This window comes from Coregonus clupeaformis, chromosome 12 (genome assembly GCF_020615455.1).
Source record: "Coregonus clupeaformis isolate EN_2021a chromosome 12, ASM2061545v1, whole genome shotgun sequence".
NCBI classification, from domain to species: Eukaryota; Metazoa; Chordata; class Actinopteri; order Salmoniformes; family Salmonidae; genus Coregonus; species Coregonus clupeaformis.
In genome coordinates, this window is record NC_059203.1 from 1,214,127 (window position 1) to 1,239,033 (window position 24,907).

Below are 24,907 nucleotides of genomic sequence, written 5' to 3' on the forward strand. Positions count from 1 at the left end.
CAGTTAAGAGACAGTCCTAACAGGTAAGAGACAGTCCTAACAGGTAGCTATGTTCAGACAGTTAAGAGACAGTCCTAACAGGTAGCTACGTTCAGACAGTTAAGAGACAGTCCTAACAGGTAGCTATGTTCAGACAGTTAAGAGACAGTCCTAACAGGTAGCTATGTTCAGACAGTTAAGAGACAGTCCTAACAGGTAGCTACGTTCAGACAGTTAAGAGACAGTCCTAACAGGTAAGAGACAGTCCTAACAGGTAGCTATGTTCAGACAGTTAAGAGACAGTCCTAACAGGTAGCTACGTTCAGACAGTTAAGAGACAGTCCTAACAGGTAGCTACGTTTAGACAGTTAAGAGACAGTCCTAACAGGTAGATATGTTCAGACAGTTAAGAGACAGTCCTAACAGGTAGCTACGTTGAGACAGTACTAACAGGTAGATACGTTCAGACAGTTAAGAGACAGTCTTAACAGGTAGCTACGTTCAGACAGTTAAGAGACAGTCCTAACAGGCAGATACGTTCAGACAGTTAAGAGACATTCCTAACAGGTAGCTACGTTGAGACAGTACTAACAGGTAGATACGTTCAGACAGTTAAGAGACAGTCCTAACAGGTAGCTATGTTCAGACAGTTAAGAGACAGTCCTAACAGGTAGCTATGTTTATACAGTTAAGAGACAGTCCTAACAGGTAAGAGACAGTCCTAACAGGTAGCTATGTTCAGACAGTTAAGAGACAGTCCTAACAGGTAAGAGACAGTCCTAACAGGTAAGAGACAGTCCTAACAGGTAGCTACGTTCAGACAGTTAAGAGACAGTCCTAACAGGTAGCTACGTTCAGACAGTTAAGAGACAGTCCTAACAGGTAGCTATGTTCAGACAGTTAAGAGACAGTCCTCTCCTCGGGGACCCCCAGACAATTCACAACTGACAGAGACGTACACATACACAACTGCCAAAATACGCCAATGCACTCATCTACTCACTCCCACTCTCACACCATCCCTCACCCTGTCCTCTCCTCTCTCATCTCTCACCCTGTCCTCTTCTCTCTCATCCCACACCCTGTCCTCTTCTCTCTCATCCCACACCCTGTCCTCTTCTCTCTAATCCCTCACCCTGTCCTCTCTTCTCCTCTCTCATCTCTCTCTCCTGCAGGGGCAAAGAGAACGGCTTCCACGAGCGCCCCCCCGCCCCCCTGGAGCCCCCGGCTAAGCGCATCTGCACCATCAGCCCGGCGCCCCGCCACAGCCCGGCCAACCCCCTGCCCCTCAGCGCTCAGCTGCACCCCACGCCGCCCCCTCTGCAGCACTACGCCCTCGAGGACATCAGCGCCCCCCATCTCCTGAACAGGGAGAGCAGCCACCGGATACTGGAGCTCCGCGAGCTCAAGGACAGGCCTAGACTACCTGGTAAATACTTCATACAGACACAGATACATACGGTACATCGTTTTTTTTATTACATTTTGTTATTTACATTTTATTTTAACAGGGAAATCCTATTGAGACCAAGTGAGCCCTGCACACAATCATACAAATTCACAATATTTACAATTCCAACGCAATAAAAACAATATTTACAAGCAGTTTAAGAAAGAGAAAGAGAGAGAGACCTACTGCACAGTTACAAGTTACAAGATACTGGAGCTACGGGAGCTAGCTACCTAGTGGTATACAGGAACACACACACACACACACACACACACACACACACACACACACACACACACACACACACACACACACACACACACACACACACACATACACACATACACATACACATACACACATACACACACACACACACACACACACACACACATACACACATACACATACACACACACACACACACACATACACACATACACACACACACACACACACACACACACACACACATACACACATACACACATACAAAATAAATACAACCCAGATGCATATTCAAACTCACAAGGGTTTAGCCCTACATGAACAGATATAGCTGGGCTCCTTCATTCTCTCACATTCAACCCTCTGCTGTTTTCCATAACAGATAACCAACCAACACTGAGGTTCCCTCATAAAACAGAACTCTCTCACCAACCAACACTGAGGTTCCCTCATAAAACAGAACTCTCTCACCAACCAACACTGAGGGTCCCTCATAAAACAGAACTCTCTCACCAACCAACACTGAGGTTCCCTCATAAAACAGAACTCTCTCACCAACCAACACTGAGGTTCCCTCATAAAACAGAACTCTCTCACCAACCAACACTGAGGTTCCCTCATAAAACAGAACTCTCTCTCTCACTCCCATACAAACAGCCTATAGTACGGTGGATATGAATGCTGCTAATGGGTGGTCTCTGTGCGTGTGTGTGGACATGCACAGCTAAGTGTGTAGAAGCTCTCAGAAGACCATAAATCCATGGGCCCACATGTGCTTAGACAGTGCGCCCAACTACCCAGGAAGTAGAGTACCTTTGAGTCTCTGTGGAGAGAGAGGATTGTATCTAGTTCATTGTAGATCTGCGTGCCATCTGGTCCTTGTCAATGGCCAGATGGCACGCACATCTACACACAAGGTAGATGCACACACATACACGCACGCACACACACATAAACACAGAGGCAAACACGCATGCATGCACACACACACAAACACTATCCATCCCCCCACCACAGTGCCCTAAGGAAACGACAGTAGTGTTGAAGCCGAAGCAAGGAAGAGAGTCAAAAAATCAATCATAAGGAATAAGGTTTTGATGTGTCTGTCCTGTATCTAGGAGATATAAGAAAGATCAGGAAATATTTTTTTGGAAACATATTTAAACCCTTATTTTTGTTGGCACATAACTACCTCCATACTTCCATTATTTTGTATGGGTTACCTTCAGATGAAATAAACAGAGAACACCATCATGTTCATGAGAGTCTCTCCTTTCCATAGAGTGGTCATATGCCCCGCGGACATAACCGCCAGGTTATTGGCACTTCAAAATTAATGACATATTTCTTCAGTTACCTTAGATTCATTCTGACTATTTTGAGGAACTGTATACTGGCTACAGTGTCTCAAGATGGACAAACAGTACTATTGCCGCTCTTTTCTTGTTTTTCAAGCAAAGGTCTTTTAAGGGAGTATGCGAGCACACTCGTTCGGCTAGCCGTACCGAAGCATGTGGAAGGCTTGAGTGTGTGTGTGTGTGTGTATCTGTCTTTTTAGGTTGTGTATGTGTGTATTTGTCTCTGCGTGTGCGTGTTTGCGTGTGTGCCCCCCCACCCCCAGCTTCTCCAAACCAGAGCGGGTGTCAGCTCTACTTAGCCAGGGGGCGGCTGTGTTTAGAAGTGGCCCTGCTCCACTCAGCCTGAGCGGCTCCCCGCTGGAATGCTGCTTGCTCCAGACCAGGGGGAGGGGAGCAGGGCCAACTCCTCCCCGACAGTTACCCAGCCAGGGGATCCCAATGGGGGGCAGAGATGAGGGATAAGGAGGAGAGGGGGGTGGTGGTGGTGGTTTTACACTGACAGCTGACCTCCAGATGTGGGGGCGTCTCAGTGCTGCTGCATGCTGTGGCTGGGCCGGAGTCTGGTTCTCATCAAAAGGCCCTTCTCTCTCTCTCTCTCTCTCTCTCTCTCTCTCTCTCTCTCTCTCTCTCTCTCTCTCTCTCTCTCTCTCTCTCTCTCTCTCTCTCTCTCTCTCTCAATTTTTTTTCTCTCTCTCTCTCTCTCTCTCAATATGTAACAATGTACATATTGCCAAAGCTTACTTTGGATATTTACAATATTAACATAATTAAAATAATCATCATCAATATTGTCAACAGGACAACAGTAACAACAATAACCAAGGGTCAAAATAACCATTGAACAAAAACAATATAGAGGACATGTGCAGGTTGATTGGTCTGTCAGACACTGTCCCTCATCTTATGGCAGGCAGCAATGTAGTGCGCTGCCAACCCACAGCTCTCTGAGTCCTCACCCAACAGGACGGGGAGCCTGAGTCCTCCCCCAACAGGACGGGTAGCCTATCCTCATCAGAGAGGTCTTTGAAACCTTGAACAAGGGTTTCAAATTTGGGGAAATGACACTCTAATTGTTTTATATTTTCGACATTTTGTCAGGAAATGGAGCTCTGTCTCAGGTTCTGCTATGGTGCAGTGGTTGCACAGCGGTTGCACAGCCTTTCCTCTACAGGGAGCCAGGTTTTCCTGTGTCTACCCTTCTCAATGGCAAGGCTGTACTCACTGAGCCTGTACTTTGTCAAGGTTTTTCTAAGGTTTTGATCAGTAACCATGGTCAAATAGTTAGCCACGGTGTACTGTCGATTTAGGGCCAGATAGCACTGCATTTTACTTTGTGCTTGTGCTTGTGTTTCCCAATAAGCAATGTAGTTTTGTTTTGACTGTGTTGTAATTTAGTTTATTCTGATTGATTGGATGTTGGACCAGCTGGATGAGGGGACTCTTTTCTTTGCTCAGCTCTTGGCATTGCAGGGCTTGGTAATGATATAAGAGGGGGTCACTGTATTTTAGATGTTTCCTAAACTTAATTGCTATTTTTTTTATTAGTGGATATTGGCCTAATTCTGCCCTGCATGCATTGTTTGTAGTTTTCCTCTGGAGAATCATACAGAACTCTGCATGCAGGGTTTCAATGGGGTGTTTGTCCCATTTGGTGAAATCTTGTTTTGCAAGTGGAGCCCACACCTCGCTTGTCATGAGCCCTCTCACTCCACCGGGTTACCACCTGAATGTGTTTCCACTATCTTCCACTCTGCTCATCTCTCTCTCTCTACTCAGCCTAACGAGCTCCACCTGTCCCTGCTCTGCTCGGCTCTAATTACTCTGCCAGCTGCGCTGCATTACCCACTAACCTCTCCCAGTATTTAAAGTCCCGTCTTTCAGCTCTCCTTTGTCAGATCGTCTGCAAAGCTCACACCCGGAACCTGTGTGCTCGCGCTTCTGGCTCACCCTGGTTTTGTGACCCCGGACCTGCCTGATTCTTGGATACTCTTCTGCCCCAGGAAAACCAGACCTGCTTTCTGCCATTACGACTCCTGACTACTCTTCGACCCCGGTAACTCTGACCAGCCTTCTGCCTTGCTACAACGTATTTGGATTTCCCTTGAACTGTACTTCTGCCTTGTTTCATCCGCCCGTTGTGTCTGTGTTTCCTCCCCCCCCAGGACTTCTGGACCACCAACCACCGGCGTCATCGGACGCACCGCTGCCACTGGGGGGGGGCACAGACCCAGCACGTTGGACGGGATAACCCCTGGAGCCTTCACTCACTCCCTACTTCCCTTTTCCCTTAAGTTTAATAAACTTTCTGGTGTGACGCAATTGTGGTCCTCTTGTCGTCTGTCTGAACCGTGACAGTACGATCTGACCATCATGGACTCAGCGCACACTTCCCCCGACATGGAAACCGAAGAACCTGAGCAACCCACCGCCATGCTACGCCTGGAACACACTGAGAGAGAGCTAGGTCGCATGAGCGGCGACATCACCTCTCTGCTTCAGGTCGGCCACCAACAGCATCAGCAGTTCCAGCAGCACCAGCAGCAGTCCCAGCAGCAGCAACAACAACTCGCCAGGATCATCCAACTCCTCACCAACCTTACCCCAGCCAGTCTGCCCACCAGCCCTGCCTCCGAGTTACCTGCCCCGGTCATTTCAGCCGCTGCCCCGGAACCCACGATTGGAAACCCCGAGCGGTTCAACGGCGATTCTACCCAGGTCCGGCCATTCCTGACTAGCTGCCGACTTCAGTTCTCCTTGCAGCCAAGGACCTTCGCCACGGAGGGGGCTAGGGTCGGGTATGCCATCACTCACCTGACGGGCCGAGCTCGACTCTGGGGAACAGCAGAGTTCGAACGTCAAACCCCCGCATGTGCAACCTTCGACCTGTTTGCTGAGGAGATGCTGAAGGTGTTTGACCTGGATTCACCAACCGCAGAGGCGTCTCGTGAACTGTTCAGTATTCGACAAGGCAGACGTACAGTCGCAGACCATTCCATCGACTTCCGAACCCTGGCAAGACGAAGTTCTTGGAACACACCATCGTTGGTGGACGCGTTCTTCCATAGCTTGGCTGACTATATCAAGGACGAGTTGGTCTCCCATGAACTGCCTTCCACTCTTGATGAAGCCATCGCACTGACTGTCCGGATCGACAGAAGGATACAGACCCGTCGTCGTGAGAGGGGGCGCCAAGGTCCACCAACTACCGGCATTCGGAGAGATCCGACTGGGCTCCTGTCAGCTACTGCCACTCACCCAAGTCAGCTTGATCAGTCTGAGCCTATGGAGATTGGGCGAGCCTCTCTCACTCCTGCAGAGCGCCAGCGCCGCTTCACCTCAAACCTCTGCCTCTATTGTGGAGGTGATGGACATCGTGTGGTAACCTGCCCTTTAAAAGCCGAAGCTCACCGGGCATAGGGGGAGTCCGGTTGAGCTCAATGACCATCCAGTCCTCCGACCGCAAACCCTTGCTGCAAGTTCACCTCCGCCTCTCTGACTCTACTCACACCCTGGCTGCTCTGGTGGATTCTGGCGCCCGAAGCCAACATAATGGACATCAAGCTGGCACGCCAACTGGGACTGGAGAACCTCCGTTTGACACCTCCTATTCCTGCCCGGGCACTGGACGGACACTTACTCGGATCGGTCACTCATGTCACGGCCCCGGTCTTGATGGGTCTGTCCGGAAACCATCAAGAGACTATCCAGTTTCACCTGCTCCCCTCTCCAGGCCAACCCCTCATCCTGGGTTACCCATGGCTCCGCCCGGCACAACCCTCAGCTCGACTGGGTGACCGGGGTGATCAGGGAGTGGGGAGAGGACTGCCACCGAACCTGCCTGCTTGCTGCCGCACTACCCTCGGCCAGTACCTACTAACTCCGCCCCTGACCTCTCCCATGTCCCAGAATGCTACCATGGTCTCAGAAGTGTTTAACAAAGCAAGAGCCACGTCTCTGCCCCTCACCGACCGTACGACTGTGCCATCGACCTCCTCCCTGGAACAGCCCCTCCAAGGGGCCGTCTTTTTCGTTGTCTGCTCCTGAAAGAAGGTCCATGGAGGACTACATCAATGACTCTCTGTCCACAGGATTGATCCGTTCATCTTCATCTCCGGCTGGTGCTGGCTTCTTCTTTGTGGGGAAGAGGGACGGATCTCTTCGCCCCTGCATCGACTACAGGGGACTCCAACGACATCACAGTGAAAAACCGTTACCCTCTCCCTCTGCTCACCTCTGCTTTTGAGTTGCTCCAGGGAGCCACTGTTTTTACCAAGTTGGATCTCAGAAACGCTTACCACCTAGTGCGGATCCGGGAGGGAGATGAATGGAAGACCGCATTCAATACACCAACAGGCCACTACGAGTATCTGGTTATGCCTTTTGGCCTCACCAATGCTCCGGCTGTGTTCCAGGCTCTAGTGAATGATGTACTGCGGGACATGTTAAACAAGTTTGTCTTCGTTTACCTGGATGACATCTTAATCTACTCCAGAAACCTGTCTGAACACACCCGCCATGTCCAGCAAGTCCTTCATCGTCTTCTGGAGAATTCCCTCTACGCCAAGGCAGAGAAATGTGAGTTTCACGTCAAGACAGTGGCCTTCCTGGGGTACATAGTGGCAGAGGGAAGTATCCAAATGGATCCTGCCAAAGTATCAGCAGTCACGTCATGGCCAGTTCCGGAGAACAGAAAGAAGCTGCAACAGTTTCTGGGGTTTGCTAACTTCTATAGAAAGTTTATCCGGAACTACAGTACCGTTGCTGCCCCTCTCACTGCTCTAACCAGCACCAAGCAACCCTTCACCTGGACCCCAGCAGCCGACAAGGCCTTCAGTACCCTCAAGGTAAGGTTCACCTCCGCTCCCATCCTCCAGATGCCTGACGTGGACCGGCAATTCATTGTGGAGGTGGACGCCTCGGATGTGGGAGTTGGTGCTGTGATTTCTCAGTGGGCTGCGGAGGATAGGAAGCTCCATCCCTGTGCCTTTTTCTCACGTCGGTTGTCCCCCTCTGAGTGCAATTACGACATAGGGAACCGAGAGCTGCTGGCTGTGAAGCTTGCCTTGGAGGAGTGGCGTCACTGGCTGGAGGGGTCCACCATTCCATTTCTCGTTTGGACCGATCATAAGAACTTGGAGTACATCCGCACGGCCAAACGGTTGAACTCCCAGGCAGTCCCGCTGGGCCCTGTTCTTCACCAGGTTTAATTTCACTCTGTCATACCGGCCTGGATCACGCAACACCAAGCCAGACGCCCTCTCCCGTCAATTCCAGAAGGATGACAACCCCTCCAAGGATCCTGTGTCGATTCTGCCAAGTCCCTGCATCGTAGCAGCTCTGACCTGGGCTGTTGAGGAACAGGTGCTGGAAGCTCTCCGTAACCAGCCCGGTCCCAGCACTTGCCCAGCTGACCGCCTTTTTGTCCCCCGAAAACCTAAGGTCCCAGGTCGTTCAGTGGGGACATGACTCCCGCCTAGCTTGTCACCCTGGCTCCACCCGCACTTACAACCTGCTCGCCCAGAGGTTCTGGTGGCCCGCTCTGAGAAAGGATGTACGGGAATTCGTCCAAGCCTGCCCCATCTGCAACCAACACAAGTCGTCCTGCCAGCCCCCAGCCGGATTGCTGCAGCCCCTGCCTGTGCCCGGACGTCCCTGGTCTCACATCGCCCTTGACTTTGTCACGGGGCTGCCCCCTTCAAGGGGCAAGACCGTCATTCTCACCATAGTTGACCGATTCAGCAAGATGGCACACTTCATTCCCCTCCCCAAGCTCCCAACCGCCAAGGAGACCGCCCAGGTGGTCCTGGAACACGTCTTCCGGATCCACGGACTGCCAAAGGATGTAGTTTCTGACCGTGGTCCATAATTCTCCTCCGCTTTTTGGAAGGAGTTCTGTCACCTGCTGGGAGCCACAGTCAGTCTGACTTCCGGATTCCATCCCCAATCCAATGGGCAGTCAGAGCGGGCAAATCAGGAGCTCGAGAAGGCACTGCGATGCATGACTTCACGCAACCCCCACTCCTGGTCGCAGCAATTGACATGGGTGGAGTACGCACACAATTCTCTGACCTGCTCTGCCATCGGTATGTCCCCTTTCCAATGTGTTTATGGATACCAGCCTCCTCTATTTGCCAGTCAGGAAGGGGAGGTTACTTGCCCATCTGCACTTGCGTTTGCCCGTCGATGTCGCCGCACCTGGTCACAGGCCCGAGCCACACTTCTCAGATCCGTTGCCAGCTACACTACCGGGGCCAACCGTCGGAGAATCCCTGCTCCCACCTACCATGTTGGTCAAAGGGTGTGGTTGTCGTCAAGGAACCTGCCACTCAGGGTGGAGTCGCAGAAGTTGGCACCTCGGTTCATTGGCCCATTCCCTATCATAAGAGTGATTAGCCCAACTGCTGTCCGGCTCCAACTGCCTAATTCCATGAGGGTGCACCCCACTTTCCATGTGTCTAAGATTAAGCCCATTCATGAGAGTCCGCTGGTCCCTGCTGCGCCTTGTCCTCCTCCTCCACGGCTCGTCGATGGTGGTCTGGTTTACACCGTCCGCCGCCTGCTTCGGTCCAGACGGAGGGGTAGGGGTCTCCAGTACCTCATTGACTGGGAGGGCTATGGACCTGAGGAAAGGACCTGGGTGCCAGCTAGTCGGATTGTGGATAGGACTCTCATCACCGCCTTCCACCAACGGCATCCTGATCAACCTGCAATCCGTAGGGGCCGCCCCAGAGGGATCCCTAACCGTCCTGCCCGCTCGGCTTCCTGTCCTGTGCCTGATCCTGTCTCGGGACCTGTCCCATCTCCCGACCACGGCCCTCCGGCTTCCTCCGAGGATGAGGACGTTCGCTCGGGACCGTTCGGAGGAGTTCTAGCCCTCCTCCGGCTCCCCTCCTCCCGCCCGGCGTGGTGTTGCTCTTGGGACTTCTGGGGCCGTCCCTTGGGGGGGTTCTGTCATGAGCCCTCTCACTCCACCGGGTTACCACCTGAATGTGTTTCCACTATCTTCCACTCTGCTCATCTCTCTCTCTCTACTCAGCCTAACGAGCTCCACCTGTCCCTGCTCTGCTCGGCTCTAATTACTCTGCCAGCTGCGCTGCATTACCCACTAACCTCTCCCAGTATTTAAAGTCCCGTCTTTCAGCTCTCCTTTGTCAGATCGTCTGCAAAGCTCACACCCCGGAACCTGTGTGCTCGCTTCTGGCTCACCCTGGTTTTGTGACCCCCGGACCTGCCTGATTCTTGGATACTCTTCTGCCCCAGGAAAACCAGACCTGCTTTCTGCCATTACGACTCCTGACTACTCTTCGACCCGGTAACTCTGACCAGCCTTCTGCCTTGCTACAACGTATTTGGATTTCCCTTGAACTGTACTTCTGCCTTGTTTCATCCGCCCCGTTGTGTCTGTGTTTCCTCCCCCCCCAGGACTTCTGGACCACCAACCACCGGCGTCATCGGACGCACCGCTGCCACTGGGGGGGGGCACAGACCCAGCACGTTGGACGGGATAACCCCTGGAGCCTTCACTCACTCCCTACTTCCCTTTTCCCTTAAGTTTAATAAACTTTCTGGTGTGACGCAATTGTGGTCCTCTTGTCGTCTGTCTGAACCGTGACATCGCTGCCATAAAGTGCAATTGGTTCAATGACACATTCAATTAGTTTTTGCCAAATTTTTATAGGTATTTCAATTTGAATTAGTTTTTTAATGGCGTAGAGCTCTCGCTCTCGCTCTCTCTCTCTCTCTGTGTTTTAATCTCTCTCTCTCTCTCTCTCTCTCTCTGTGTTTTAATCTCTCTCTCTCTGTGTTTTAATCTCTCTCTGTGTGTGTGTTTTAATCTCTCTCTCTCTCTCTCTCTCTCTCGATCTGTGTTTTAATATCTCTCTCTCTCTCTTTCTGTTTTAATCTCTCTCTGTGTTTTAATCTCTCTCTGTGTGTTTTAATCTCTCTGTGTTTTAATCTCTCTCTCTCTCTCTCTCTCTCTCTGTTTTAATCTCTCTTTCTCTCTCTCTCTCTCTGTTTTAATTCTCTCTCTCTCTCTCTCTCTCTGTTTTAATCTCTCTCTCTCTCTCTGTTTTAATCTCTATCTTTCTCTCTCTCTCTCTCTCTCTGTGTTTTAATCTCTCTCTCTCTCTCTCTCTCTGTGTTTTAATCTCTCTCTCTCTCTCTCTCTGTGTTTTAATCTCTCTCTCTCTCTCTGTGTTTTAATCTCTCTCTCTCTCTCTGTGTTTTAATATCTCTCTCTCTCTCTCTCTCTGTTTTAATCTCTCTCTCTCTCTGTTTTAATCTCTCTCTCTCTCTCTCTCTGTGTTTTAATCTCTCTTTCTCTCTCTCTCTCTCTCTGTTTTAATCTCTATCTTTCTCTCTCTCTCTCTCTCTCTCTCTCTCTCTCTCTCTCTGTTTTAATATCTCTCTCTGTTTTAATCTCTCTCTCTCTCTGTTTTAATCTCTCTCTCTCTCTCTCTCTCTGATTTAATCTCTCTTTCTCTCTCTCTCTCTCTCTGTTTTAATCTCTATCTTTCTCTCTCTCTCTCTCTCTCTCTCTCTCTCTCTCTCTCTCTGTTTTAATATCTCTCTCTGTTTTAATCTCTCTCTCTCTCTCTCTGTTTTAATCTCTCTCTCTCTCTCTCTGTGTTTTAATATCTCTCTCTCTCTCTGTGTTTTAATATCTCTCTCTCTCTCTGTGTTTTAATATCTCTCTCTCTCTCTCTCTGTTTTAATCTCTCTCTCTGTGTTTTAATCTCTCTCTCTGTTTTAATCTCTCTCTCTCTCTCTGTGTGTTTTAATATCTCTCTCTCTCTCTCTGTGTTTTAATATATCTCTCTCTCTGTGTTTTAATATATCTCTCTCTCTCTCTGTTTTAATCTCTCTCTCTCTGTTTTAATCTCTCTCTCTCTCTCTCTGTTTTAATCTCTCTCTCTCTCTCTGTGTGTTTTAATATCTCTCTCTCTCTCTCTGTGTTTTAATATCTCTCTCTCTCTCTCTGTTTTAATCTCTCTCTCTCTGTGTTTTAATATCTCTCTATCTCTCTCTGTTTTAATCTCTCCCTCTCTCTGTTTTAATCTCTCTCTCTCTGTGTTTTAATATCTCTCTATCTCTCTCTGTTTTAATCTCTCTCTCTCTGTGTTTTAATATCTCTCTCTCTCTCTGTTTTAATCTTTCTCTCTCTCTCTGTGTGTTTTAATATCTCTCTCTCTCTCTCTGTGTTTTAATATCTCTCTCTCTCTCTCTGTTTTAATCTCTCTCTCTCTGTGTTTTAATATCTCTCTATCTCTCTCTGTTTTAATCTCTCCCTCTCTCTGTTTTAATCTCTCTCTCTCTGTGTTTTAATATCTCTCTATCTCTCTCTGTTTTAATCTCTCTCTCTCTCTGTTTTAATCTCTCTCTCTCTCTGTTTTAATCTTTCTCTCTCTCTCTGTGTGTTTTAATATCTCTCTCTCTCTCTCTGTGTTTTAATATCTCTCTCTCTCTCTCTGTTTTAATCTCTCTCTCTGTTTTATATCTCTCTCTCTCTGTGTTTTAAATCTCTCTCTCTCTCTCTGTTTTAATCTCTCTCTCTCTGTGTTTTAATATCTCTCTACTCTCTCTCTGTTTTAATCTCTCTCTCTCTCTGTTTTAATCTCTCTCTCTCTCTGTTTTAATCTCTCTCTCTCTGTGTTTTAATATCTCTCTCTCTCTCTGTTTTAATCTTTCTCTCTCTGTTTTAATCTCTCTCTCTCTGTTTTAATTCTCTCTCTCTCTGTTTTAATCTCTCTCTCTCTGTTTTAATATCTCTCTCTCTCTCTCTGTTTTAATCTCTCTCTCTCTCTCTGTTTTAATCTCTCTCTCTCTCTCTGTTTTAATCTCTCTCTCTCTCTCTGTTTTAATCTCTCTCTCTCTCTGTTTTATAATCTCTCTCTCTCTGTTTTATAATCTCTCTCTCTCTCTGTTTTATAATCTCTCTCTCTCTGTTTTATAATCTCTCTCTCTCTGTTTTAATCTCTCTCTCTCTGTGTTTTTTTCCCTCCTTTTACTCTTTCCTTGTTCAAACTTGTCTTCAGTAGGATATATCTCATTTTCTCTCATTTTCTCTCTCTCTCTTTGTCTTTCTAACTCTGTCTTCATTTTCTCCTTAACTCTCCTTTTGAGTTGGCTACTCTTTTTCTTTCTTGTGGTAGCGAGACGGTAAAGCGCAGCTTGTCACTAAGCTATGATCATGACATGGAATACTGTTGTGAAATAAGACCATCTAAATGTGTCCACTGCTTCATTGTGGTATGATTGTGATTCAAGTTAATAGACACACTTTCATAACAAATTGTATTGGTCGCATACACATATTTAGCAGATGTTATTGCGGGTGTAGCGAAATGCTTGTGTTGCAAGCTCCAACCGTGCAGTAGTATCTAACAATACACAAATCTAAAAGTAAAAGGATGGAATTAAGAAATATATAAATATTAGGACGAGCAATGTCAGAGTCTGGAGTATAAATATATATAGACAGTATATATATGTGATGGGATATATAGACCCCCCCCCCTTCTCTCTGCCTCACTTCTTGTCATAGTAATTTGTTATGATGGATTCTGTAACATTCCGTTCCTCTTTAATTTGTCTCGTCTTTCTAATCAGGCACTAACGGGGGTTACCGCGAGGAGCCCATAGACCACAGGCTGACAGACAGAGAGTGGGCCGATGAGTGGAGACATCTGGATCATGTAAGTACTGCTGCTAACAGCAGCCGTCGCTGCCGACCACTGGCACTACTAGTGCTATAGCAGCTCTTAATGCCTGGCGGAGCCATCGAGGCTTTGTCAGACTTGGTGTCCCGTTCACAGTGGCAGACTTTTGTTTAAAGCCATTTGCTGTCAACATCAGAGAGCCATGCATTGCACTGTGTGGCGATTGACTGCCCAAAGCAGGAGTCCTACCCAATGAAATGAAGCCATGATATACACTGAGTGTACAAAACATTATGAACACCTGCTCTTTCCATGATAGACTGACCAGGTGAATCCAGGTGAAAGCTATGATCCGATGTTGATGTCACTTGTTAAATCCACTTCAATCAGTGTAGATGAAGGGGAGGAGACAGGTTAAAGGAGGATTTTTAAGCCTTGAGATAATTGAGAAATGGATTGTGTATGTGTGCCATTCAAAGGGTGAATGGGCAAGACAAAGGATTTAAGTGCCTCTGAACAGGGTATGGTAGTAGGTGCCAGGCACACCGGTTTGTGTCAAGAACTGCAACGCTGCTGGGTTTTTCACGCTCAACAGTTTCCCATGTGTATCAAGAATGGTCCACCACCCAAACGACATCCAGCCAACTTGACACAACTGTGAACATGGGCCTGCATCCCTGTGGAACACTTTTGACACCTTGTAGAGTCCATGATGAATTGAGGCTGTTCTGAGGGCTAAAGGGGGATGCAAATCAATATTAGGAAAGTGTTCTTAGTGTTTTGTACACTCAGTGTATACACATACTATATATATATATATACATACAGTGGGGGTAAAAAGTATTTAGTCAGCCACCAATTGTGCAAGTTCTCCCACTTAAAAAGATGAGAGAGGCCTGTAATTTTCATCATAGGTACACGTCAATTATGACAGCAAATTGAGAGAAAAAAAATCCAGAAAATCACATTGTAGGATTTTTAATGAATTTATTTGCAAATTATGGTGGAAAATAAGTATTTGGTCACCTACAAACAAGCAAGATTTCTGGCTCTCACAGACCTGTAACTTCTTCTTTAAGAGGCTCCTCTGTCCTCCACTCGTTACCTGTGTCAATGGCACCTGTTTGAACTTGTTATCAGTATAAAAGACACCTGTCCACAACCTCAAACAGTCACACTCCAAACTCTACTATGGCCAAGACCAAAGAGCTGTCAAAGGACACCAGAAACAAAATTGTAGACCTGCACCAGGCTGGGAAGACTGAATCTGCAATAGGTAAGCAGCTTGGTTTGAAGAAATCAACTGTGGGAGCAATTATTAGGAAATGGAAGACATACAAGACCACTGATAATCTCCCTCGATCTGGGGCTCCACGCAAGATCTCACCCCGTGGGGTCAAAATGATCACAAGAACGGTGAGCAAAAATCCCAGAACCACACGGGGGGACCTAGTGAATGACCTGCAGAGAGCTGGTACCAAAGTAACAAAGCCTACCATCAGTAACACACTACGCCGCCAGGGACTCAAATCCTGCAGTGCCAGACGTGTCCCCCTGCTTAAGCCAGTACATGTCCAGGCCCATCTGAAGTTTGCTAGAGTGCATTTGGATGATCCAGAAGAGGATTGGGAGAATGTCATATGGTCAGATGAAACCAAAATAGAACTTTTTGGTAAAAACTCAACTCGTCGTGTTTGGAGGACAAAGAATGCTGAGTTGCATCCAAAGAACACCATACCTACTGTGAAGCATGGGGGTGGAAACATCATGCTTTGGGGCTGTTTTTCTGCAAAGGGACCAGGACGACTGATCCGTGTAAAGGAAAGAATGAATGGGCCCATGTATCGTGAGATTTTGAGTGAAAACCTCCTTCCATCAGCAAGGGCATTGAAGATGAAATGTGGCTGGGTCTTTCAGCATGACAATGATCCCAAACACACCGCCCGGGCAACGAAGGAGTGGCTTCGTAAGAAGCATTTCAAGGTCCTGGAGTGGCCTAGCCAGTCTCCAGATCTCAACCCCATAGAAAATCTTTGGAGGGAGTTGAAAGTCCGTGTTGCCCAGCGACAGCCCCAAAACATCACTGCTCTAGAGGAGATCTGCATGGAGGAATGGGCCAAAATACCAGCAACAGTGTGTGAAAACCTTGTGAAGACTTACAGAAAACGTTTGACCTGTGTCATTGCCAACAAAGGGTATATAACAAAGTATTGAGAAACTTTTGTTATTGACCAAATACTTATTTTCCACCATAATTTGCAAATAAATTCATAAAAAATCCTACAATGTGATTTTCTGGATTTTATTTTCTCATTTTGTCTGTCATAGTTGACGTGTACCTATGATGAAAATTACAGGCCTCTCTCATCTTTTTAAGTGGGAGAACTTGCACAATTGGTGGCTGACTAAATACTTTTTTTCCCCACTGTATATAAACATTTGCTTTACAGTGGCTTGCGAAAGTATTCACCCACCTTGGCATTTTTCCTATTTTGTTGCCTTACAACCTGGAATTAAAATGGATTGTTTTGTATCATTAGATTTACACAACGTGAAGATGCAAAATATTTTTTATTGTGAAACAAACAAGAAAACAGAAAACTTGAGCGTGCATAACTATTCACCCCCCCAAAGTCAATACTTTGTAGAGCCACCTTTTGCAGCAATTACAGCTGCAAGTCTCTTGGGGTATGTCTCTATAAGCTTGGCACATTTAGCCACTGGGATTTTTGCCCATTCTTCAAGGCAAAACTGCTCCAGCTCCTTCAAGTTGGATGGGTTCCGCTGATGTACAGCAATCTTTAAGTCATACCACAGATTCTCAATTGGATTGAGGTCTGGGCTTTGACTAGGCCATTCCAAGACATGTAAATGTTTCCCCTTAAACCACTCGAGTGTTGCTTTAGCAGGATGCTTAGGGTCATTGTCCTGCTGGAAGGTGAACCTCCGTCCCAGTCTCAAATCTCTAGAAAACTGAAACAGGTTTCCCTCAAGAATGTCCCTGTATTTAGCGCCATCCATCATTCCTTCAATTCTGACCAGTTTCCCAGTCCCTGCCAATGAAAAACATCCCCACAGCATGATGCTGCCACCACCATGCTTCACTTTGGGGATGGTGTTTACATTTAAATTTTAATCATTTATCAGACGCTCTTATCCAGAGCGACTTACAGTTAGTGAGTGCATACATTTTCATACTGGCCCCCCGTGGGAAACGAACCCACAACCCTGGCGTTGCAAGCGCCATGCTCTACCAACTGAGCTACACGGGATGAGGAGCGGTTTTGGGTTTGCGCCAGACAGAGCGTTTTCCTTGATGGCCAAAAAGCTCAATTTTAGTCTCATCTGACCAGAGTACCTTTTTTTCTGCCCACTCTTCCATAAAGCCCATCTCTATGGAGTGTATGGCTTAAAGTGGTCCTATTTCTGGCCATGCATGTATCTGCAGAAATAGGCTATAAATATTCATATTTAGTTGCACGGTAACTGAGCAGTTTTAAAAGGAAAAACAATTAAGAATTATAATTGAACTTCCTATAAATGTATCCTCTTCTCTCTCTCCCTCCCGTCTCCTAGGTGTTGAACTGCATTGTTGAGATGGTGGAGAAGACGCGGCGTTCGGTGGCTGTGCTGCGGCGCTGTCAGGAGTCGGACCGCGAGGAGCTCAACTACTGGCGGCAGCGCTCCAGCGAGCAGGAAGACCCCCGCAAAGGAGGGGCCGCCGCCGCCGTGCCCGCCCCCTTCTCCAAGACCCGCAGCCCCCACACAGCAACGGTGCCCGCCCCCTTCTCCAAGACCCGCAGCCCCCACACAACCGAGGGACTCAGCAGTGGTGGGTAGTCTTTTATCTTTACATTATAACTAGCTAACTCTTATGATATCAAACTATGGATGAGAAGTTAAGTTCATTTCTCACCTTAGTATTTGTCCTTTAATGATTTAATACATTATATAGATTTGTTGATCAGGTGTGTATCTTGTCATATGTGAGTCCTGTCGAATCAATCAAGGGATAAGTGATAACAGTTAGTAGTCCCCTTGATGGTGAGCTGCTGAACTGAAGCAACTGCCACCAGCTACTGAGCGCCCACAGTCACCATATAGGCTGCCCTCTTGTGTTCATCTGCAGAACTACACCCATCAACACTACTACTGAGACGTTTAGATCCTATACATACAGGTCGCTTCCCAAATGGTGCCCTATTCCCTATGAAGTGCAATACGTTTGACAGGGTTCCATAGGGCTCTGGTCAAAAGTAGTGCACTATGTAGGGAATAGGGTGCCATTTGGGACGCAGGCACAGTCTTGCTGGCAGTGTTTATCTCTCAGCGCTTGTCTGCTCGTCTCTCCGGGGCCAATGCTGCCCCGTGGCCCCCAGACAGGTGCCAGCGCTGCCCCGTCCAGATTGGCCACAGAAGGTCCTGGCAGTGCCAGTCTGCCATCCTGTAAGACCCAGATCTGGCTGCCCCACCGCCTGGCCAGAGCGCCATCTGTGTGCCTGGACACAGTGTACACAGCCCAAACGCAGCCTGGGCACCACAGAAATTGGGCATGGGCATGGGCATAGGAGCAGTACAGAGAGAGAACAGACAGAATGTAGCTACAGCTTGGTTGTCGGCCCCTCTGTGCTAGCCATTGTACTCACTATTCAAGCTGCCCGGCTATTCAGTTCAGCTGGACAACTGGGAAAGGTTTAATTTGGTGTGGCTAGCTATTGAGGGAGATTGTGTATCTTACGTAAATAGAGGATGATGCTGCTGCACATGATGCTAATCTCATTCACTCTCTTCTCTCTTCTCTCTCTCTTCTCTCTCTCTCTTCTCTTTCTCTTCTCTCCCTCTCACTCTCTTCTTTCCATGTCACAGAATCGCAGAGAGACTTTGCGCCGCGACCAGGCTCGGGCTACGTGCCTGATGAGATCTGGAGAAAAGCTGGTAAGGCCTTGTACAACAGTGGTGTCTGTGCCTGTGTGTGTCTGTGTGTGTCTGTGTTTGTGTGTCTGCCCTCCTCCTCCCCCTCTCTCTCTATCTCTCATTAAAAAAACATTATTTAAAAACATTTTATGTAAAGATCTCTTACAAAGTGTGTACTATAACCTGAACATACCACAACAATATAACCCTGACAGAGGAAGCGGTGAACGAGGTGAAGCGTCAGGCCATGGACGAGGTCCAGAAAGCGGTGGCCGAGGCGGAGCACAAGGCCTTTGAGATGATCGCGTCCGAGCGGGCCAAGATGGAGAAGACACTGTCCGAGGCCAAGAGGAAGGCCACCGAGGACGCCATCCAGGTCATCAACGAGCAGGAAGACTCCAGCGAGGTATGGAGGATATATTAGTACATGACTGTATACACACATACTGTGAAGTGAGAGTCATAGTGATGGGGGGACACACACACACACACTCTTCTCCTCCTATTAGTGAACTTAACTCTCTCCCCCTGCTCATAGTTTACACTACACATACACAGCCGTGCATAGCTGTAGTATATTACTGATCTCCACTAAACTCTCCATCTCCCTCTCTCTCTCCCCCTCAGTGTTGCTGGAACTGTGGACGCAAGGCCAGCGAGACGTGCAGCGGCTGCAATGCGGCGCGTTACTGCGGCTCCTTCTGCCAGCACAAGGACTGGGAGCGCCACCACCTCATCTGCAGCCCCGGCCTGCAGACCCAGCCCAAGCCCGTGTCCGCCATCACCGCAGCCAGGGCCGCTGCAGCCGCCGCCGCTGTTACCGCAGGAGCCAAGGCCCCCGAGGGCGTACCAACCGCTGCCAGCCCCGGGGGGGAGAAGGGGTCGGTCCCCTCTCGTTCCTCCACTCCGTCCACTCCCACAGTGCTAGAGACCAATGGGCAGTAGGAACTAGGACTAGGACTAGTGATACTGGCTCTCACTCAAGATGGCCTCCATTCCCATTTTCCTTCCATTCTGTTGTTCCTGACTGTTCATAATGGACACCAGGACCGTATGCCCCAAAATGGCTTCCTTTCTTTGTTTCCTGTTCCTCTTGAACTGCTGACCGGTGAAAGGTGCTGGTTTCCATTGTTCCATCGTTTGGCTGTCACCCGTCGGGTATCTTTAGGTTAGCGGTTGGCTATTTAGGTTCTAAAGGTATCTTTAGGTTAGCGGTTGGCTATTTAGGTTCTAAATGTATCTTTAGGTTAGCGGTTGCGAGGGAGAGGAGAGGAGGGAAGGAAGCTGTTTTGAAGACTTGACACCGACCTTAATTTAGCCAAGGAAGTGACGTCATATGACAGGAAATGAGTGAACGGAGGAGGAAATTAGGTCATTGATGTCACCAGTCATGTCACACACAGAAAGAGGACAAATGGGGAACGGTTTGCTTTGGTAATGGTGGGCAGAAGACAGACAGACTCATCTGCTTTGGGACTTGGAGGATCCATCTTCAACATTTGGACAAACAGACAATCCACCCGACAGATGGACACTTGTTTCACTTCATCCAAAATCTCAATCCCTGAGACAACTGAGGACCGACTTCAGACCAAGCTTCTTTTTTTTTTTAAGGGGACAATGGGGGGGGGGGTGTATGAGATTTGGAATGGTCCTTTATACCCACTTGGGTGAGTGATGGTCGAAGTACTCTCTGCATATTTCCTAGTTTACCATTGTGTATATAAAGCTAAGAGCAAAGAGGGTTATGGGTCGGTGTTGACAGTGTCATAAACAGTACCAGCTCTAGAGCATCTCATGTCTGGAAATACATTTTGGAGGTGACATGATAGCGAAGTCACCTCCGCAATCCTGTTTGTATAGCTCTCCTACTTTTCTTGCTCGCACAAGTTATTCGTCAGGTTCCTTTTTGAGTGTGCGTATGTACGCTTCTGTCAAAACGGGCGTTCCATCGGTCGATATTGTAAAATAAAGAATTATGACTCATTTCAGAGCAATATAAAAATACTAAGTGTTGAGGTATTCACAAGCTGTTATGCATCACCAAAGTTTTCAAACGCTAAATGAGTGTGTCACTGCCTGTAACTGACTGCTGTTGTTACACAGAATAAATATACAGAAACACTTGTTTTGTTCTATGATGCGTATCTCATCTGTCTTCATGATCAGCCATCCATCCACACCCAGAGTTACACAATACAAATGGCAGAGAGTAAGATGGTGGAAAGATTCAAATGCAAAACAACAAAGTTCTACAGACTTTCGGACATTTGCAGTTTTCTCCCACAGTCATTGTTAAACCTCACGTTACCAGTTGTACAATTCTGGGCCAGTTTACTTTAGAGCTAACATCGCTGTGAGGTTTGCACTGGTTTTCCATCAGGAATAAAATACTGTATTATTAGTTACAGTAAAATCTAATCAAATGCAACTATGCAATTGTATTTCCATGTGGCTCAGTTGATAGAGCATGGTGTTTACAACACCAGGGTTGTGGGTTTGATTCCCACGGGGGACCAGTACAGAAAAGTATGAAAATGTATGCACTCATTATTGTAAGTCGCTCTGGATAAGAGTGCCTGCTAAATGACAAGAAATGTGGTTCATTTATCCCACTGGGGCATTTATTGACAATTATTAAAAAAGGAATAACACAGAGATATAGGAGGTATAGAATAAAGATAGTCACATATTTAAGTAGCCTATTGTTTTTTGCTTTCCTCTTTAAATCTGGGAAAAGTTCAAAGCTCACACTGGTTCAACATCTTGAGTGACTCTTTTCTTGCCCTCTCTGAATCTCAGGAGTACATGTATGAACAAAACATTGAATTATAGCTTTTTCAGCATTAGATAAAGTCAAGCATTTAGGATCCTTTCTTTAATGTAATATCTGTTGATTGTTACCATGGAGATGATTGTGGTGTTGTTAGTTGTAAGATTATCAGAAAGAATGCTTTATTTTGTGAGCCACGTTTTCCTTCTAAAACACATATTTTGTTATGAAACATAACTTCATATGAAAATAAATCTTAGACTGAAGTAGAATATCGAAATAAAGACAACATTACTCAAATGTCTAGCTTTTGGTCTTTTATCAGAAATGTAGTTAAAGTATGGGAGTAGCAGTTCATCTTAATGGCACGTTTTGCATTTGTTTTCCTTGGAGTTGTCCACGTTCCTAGATAGAGGACCAGAGAGACAGAGATAGTGCAGGACTAATGCACACACACACACCTCTTAGCTTCAAATTATTTACCGTGTGTTCATATTCCAAGTCTGCACTACTATATAAAAAATAAATAATTCAATTCGTATCGCAGAAGTTCAGTATTACAGAGTGATTGAAATTTAAAGGCAACGGTCACGCGTTAGCGGAGACTGCATTCACGGTAAACTCTGCATATGTCGGCTCAATCGGAAAAACCTTACATTTCTATCGCGCTATAACTACCGAGGTATGAAAAATGTATGCACTCACTAACTATAAGTCGCTCTGGATAAGAGCGTCTGCTAAATGACTAAAATGTAAAATGAGCTAATGTTATGTTGACAAACGCTAAAACCAAAATAAGTTTCAAGCGTTCCCTATACCTTCTTTAAAGGAGAAGGTATGCAAACACTGCAGGTGGTGAACAGGATTTCTTAAATCATGTATTCTGCTAGTCTATAGAACCATGGCTTCAACCTATAGATCCAAAATGCTTACTAATAGTGAAAAAGAACCCAGTTAACAAGTGTTGTGTACTAGGGACAAGTGACAAAATGGATGTAGTCTATTTGACAGTGGATAAAATATCATAGATATTGTATTTTCAAGCATATAGAATCCAGGGTACCGAGGAGCTCTCCTGCAAGCCAACTAATACAGCCTACATCAATGATCAGTGATACTCAAATGGCAGCCCATGGGCCACATCCGGACCGCGAGACAATGAAATGTGGCCCTCAGCTGTCTTGCTTATCGTTTTGAGTATGGCCTTCATAGTCATCCATTATCCATTTACCACATTCTTAAAATGACCCAGCCATTGGGTTATACAAAGAGATTATGGCGTACGTTTTGGCTATGATTCAATTCTAGGTAGAAGTGAATCAAGAAATAACATAAAATACCTTGAAGGGACGTACAGTGGCTTGCGAAAGTTTTCACCCCCCTTGGCATTTTTCCTATTTTGTTGCCTTACAACCCCCCACCCCCCCAAAGTCAATACTTTGTAGAGACACCTTTTGCAGCAATTACAGCTGCAAGTCTCTTGGGGTATGTCTCTATAAGCTTGGAACATCTAGCCACTGGGATTTTTGCCCATTCTTCAAAGCAAAACTGCTCCAGCTCCTTCAAGTTGGATGGGTTCCGCTGGTGTACAGCAATCTTTAAGTCATACCACATATTCTCAATTGGATAGAGGTCTGGGCTTTGACTAGGCCATTCCAAGACATTTAAATGTTTCCCCTTAAACCACTCGAGTGTTGCTTTAGCAGTATGTTTAGGGTCATTCTCCTGCTGGAAGGTGAACCTCCGTCCCAGTCTCAAATCTCTGGAAGACTGAAACAGGTTTCCCTCAAGAAATTCCCTGTATTTAGCGCCATCCATCATTCCTTCAATTCTGACCAGTTTCCCAGTCCCTGCCGATGAAAAACATCCCCACAGCATGATGCTGCCACCACCATGCTTCACTGTGGGGATGGTGTTCTCGGGGTGATGAGGTGTTGGGTTTGCGCCAGACATAGCGTTTTCCTTGATGGCCAAAAAGCTCAATTTTAGTCTCATCTGACCAGAGTACCTTCTTCCATATGTTTGGGGAGTCTCCCACATGCCTTTTGGCGAACACCAAACATGTTTGCTTATTTTTTTCTTTAAGCAATGGCTTTTTTCTGGCCACTCTTCCGTAAAGGCCAGCTTTGTGGAGTGTACGACTTAAAGTGGTCCTATGGACAGATACTCCAATCTCCGCTGTGGAGCTTTGCAGCTCCTTCAAGGTTATCTTCTGTCTCTCTGTTGCCTCTCTGATTCATGCCCTCCTTGCCTGGTCCGTGACTTTCGGTGGGCGGCCCTCTCTTGGCAGGTTTGTTGTGGTGCCATATTCTTTTCATTTTTTAATAATGGATTTAATGGTGCTCTGTGGGATGTTCAAAGTTTCTGATATTTTTTTTGAACCCAACCCTGATCTGTACTTCTCCACAACTTTGTCCCTGACCTGTTTGGAGAGCTCATTGGTCTTCATGGTGCCGCTTGCTTAGTGGTGTTGCAGACTCTGGGGCCTTTCAGAACAGGTGTATATATACTGAGATCATGTGACAGATCATGTGACACTTAGATTGCACACAGGTGGACTTTATTTAACTAATTATGTGACTTCTGAAGGTAATTGGTTGCACCAGATCTTATTTAGGGGCTTCATAGCAAAGGGGGTGAATACATATGCACGCACCACTTTTCCGTTATTTATTTTTTTGAAACAAGTAATTTTTTTCATTTCACTTCACCAATTTGGACTATTTTATGTATGTCCATTACATGAAATCCAAATAAAAATCCATTTAAATTACAGGTTGTAATGCAACAAAATAGGAAAAACGCCAAGGGGGATGAATACTTTTGCAAGGTACTGTATCAAGTAACTTCAGTCTAATCGAAGTTCCCTGATATAAATATGTCAGTCAAACATCTCGCTTACAAATGTGTCTTTTTGCACTATCTTTGTTACACAGCTTTGTTGCTAGGCAATTGCAAGGACATGTAGGCTTAATATGAGTGCTGCAAGGTTGGCTTCAGTGTATCTTAACTCCATCAACGCTGTTGGGTTATATGCAGTATCCACACCTATTGGAGCTTGTTGGGTTATATGCAGTATCCACACCTATTGGAGCCTGTTGGGTTATATACAGTATCCACACCTATTGGAGTCTGTTGGGTTATATGCAGTATCCACACCTATTGGAGTCTGTTGGGTTATATGCAGTATCCACACCTATTGGAGCCTGTTGGGTTATATACAGTATCCACACCTATTGGAGTCTGTTGGGTTATATGCAGTATCCACACCTATTGGAGCCTGTTGGGTTATATGCAGTATCCACACCTATTGGAGCCTGTTGGGTTATATACAGTATCCACACCTATTGGAGCTTGTATATCTTGTTAATGCTGTATCCACACCTATTAGAGCCTGTATATCTTGTTAATGCTGTATCCACACCTATTAGAGCCTGTATATCTTGTTAATGCTGTATCCACACCTATTAGAGCCTATATATCTTGTTAATGCAGTATCCACACCTGTTTGAGCCTGTATATCTTGTTAATGCAGTATCCACAT

General features: G+C 46.7%; 1 protein-coding gene and 1 long non-coding RNA gene across 6 annotated transcripts in view; both read left to right on the forward strand.

Moving 5' to 3' along the window:
* Positions 1 to 1,027, forward strand: part of LOC121577989 — a 2,847-nt gene extending 1,820 nt beyond the window's left edge. The window contains exons 3-4 of one of the 2 annotated variants that reach the window (XR_006002722.2): positions 1 to 823; positions 862 to 1,027. The exon at positions 1 to 823 is cut by the window's left edge and continues 341 nt beyond it. This is a non-coding gene — a long non-coding RNA (uncharacterized LOC121577989). The other variant, XR_006002721.2, reaches the window with a different exon arrangement.
* Positions 1 to 20,731, forward strand: part of LOC121577988 (protein CBFA2T2-like) — a 71,017-nt gene extending 50,286 nt beyond the window's left edge. For all 4 annotated transcript variants that reach the window (XM_045223658.1, XM_041892021.2, XM_045223659.1 and 1 more), the window contains exons 6-11: positions 1,155 to 1,408; positions 13,627 to 13,712; positions 17,253 to 17,508; positions 18,543 to 18,611; positions 18,806 to 18,996; positions 19,218 to 20,731. In XM_045223658.1, the coding sequence (XP_045079593.1) occupies positions 1,155 to 1,408; positions 13,627 to 13,712; positions 17,253 to 17,508; positions 18,543 to 18,611; positions 18,806 to 18,996; positions 19,218 to 19,535 (1,174 nt within the window). In that variant the 3' untranslated portion in view covers positions 19,536 to 20,731. The remainder of the gene's footprint in view (positions 1 to 1,154; positions 1,409 to 13,626; positions 13,713 to 17,252; positions 17,509 to 18,542; positions 18,612 to 18,805; positions 18,997 to 19,217) is intronic.
* Positions 20,732 to 24,907: the final 4,176 nt, after the last annotated feature.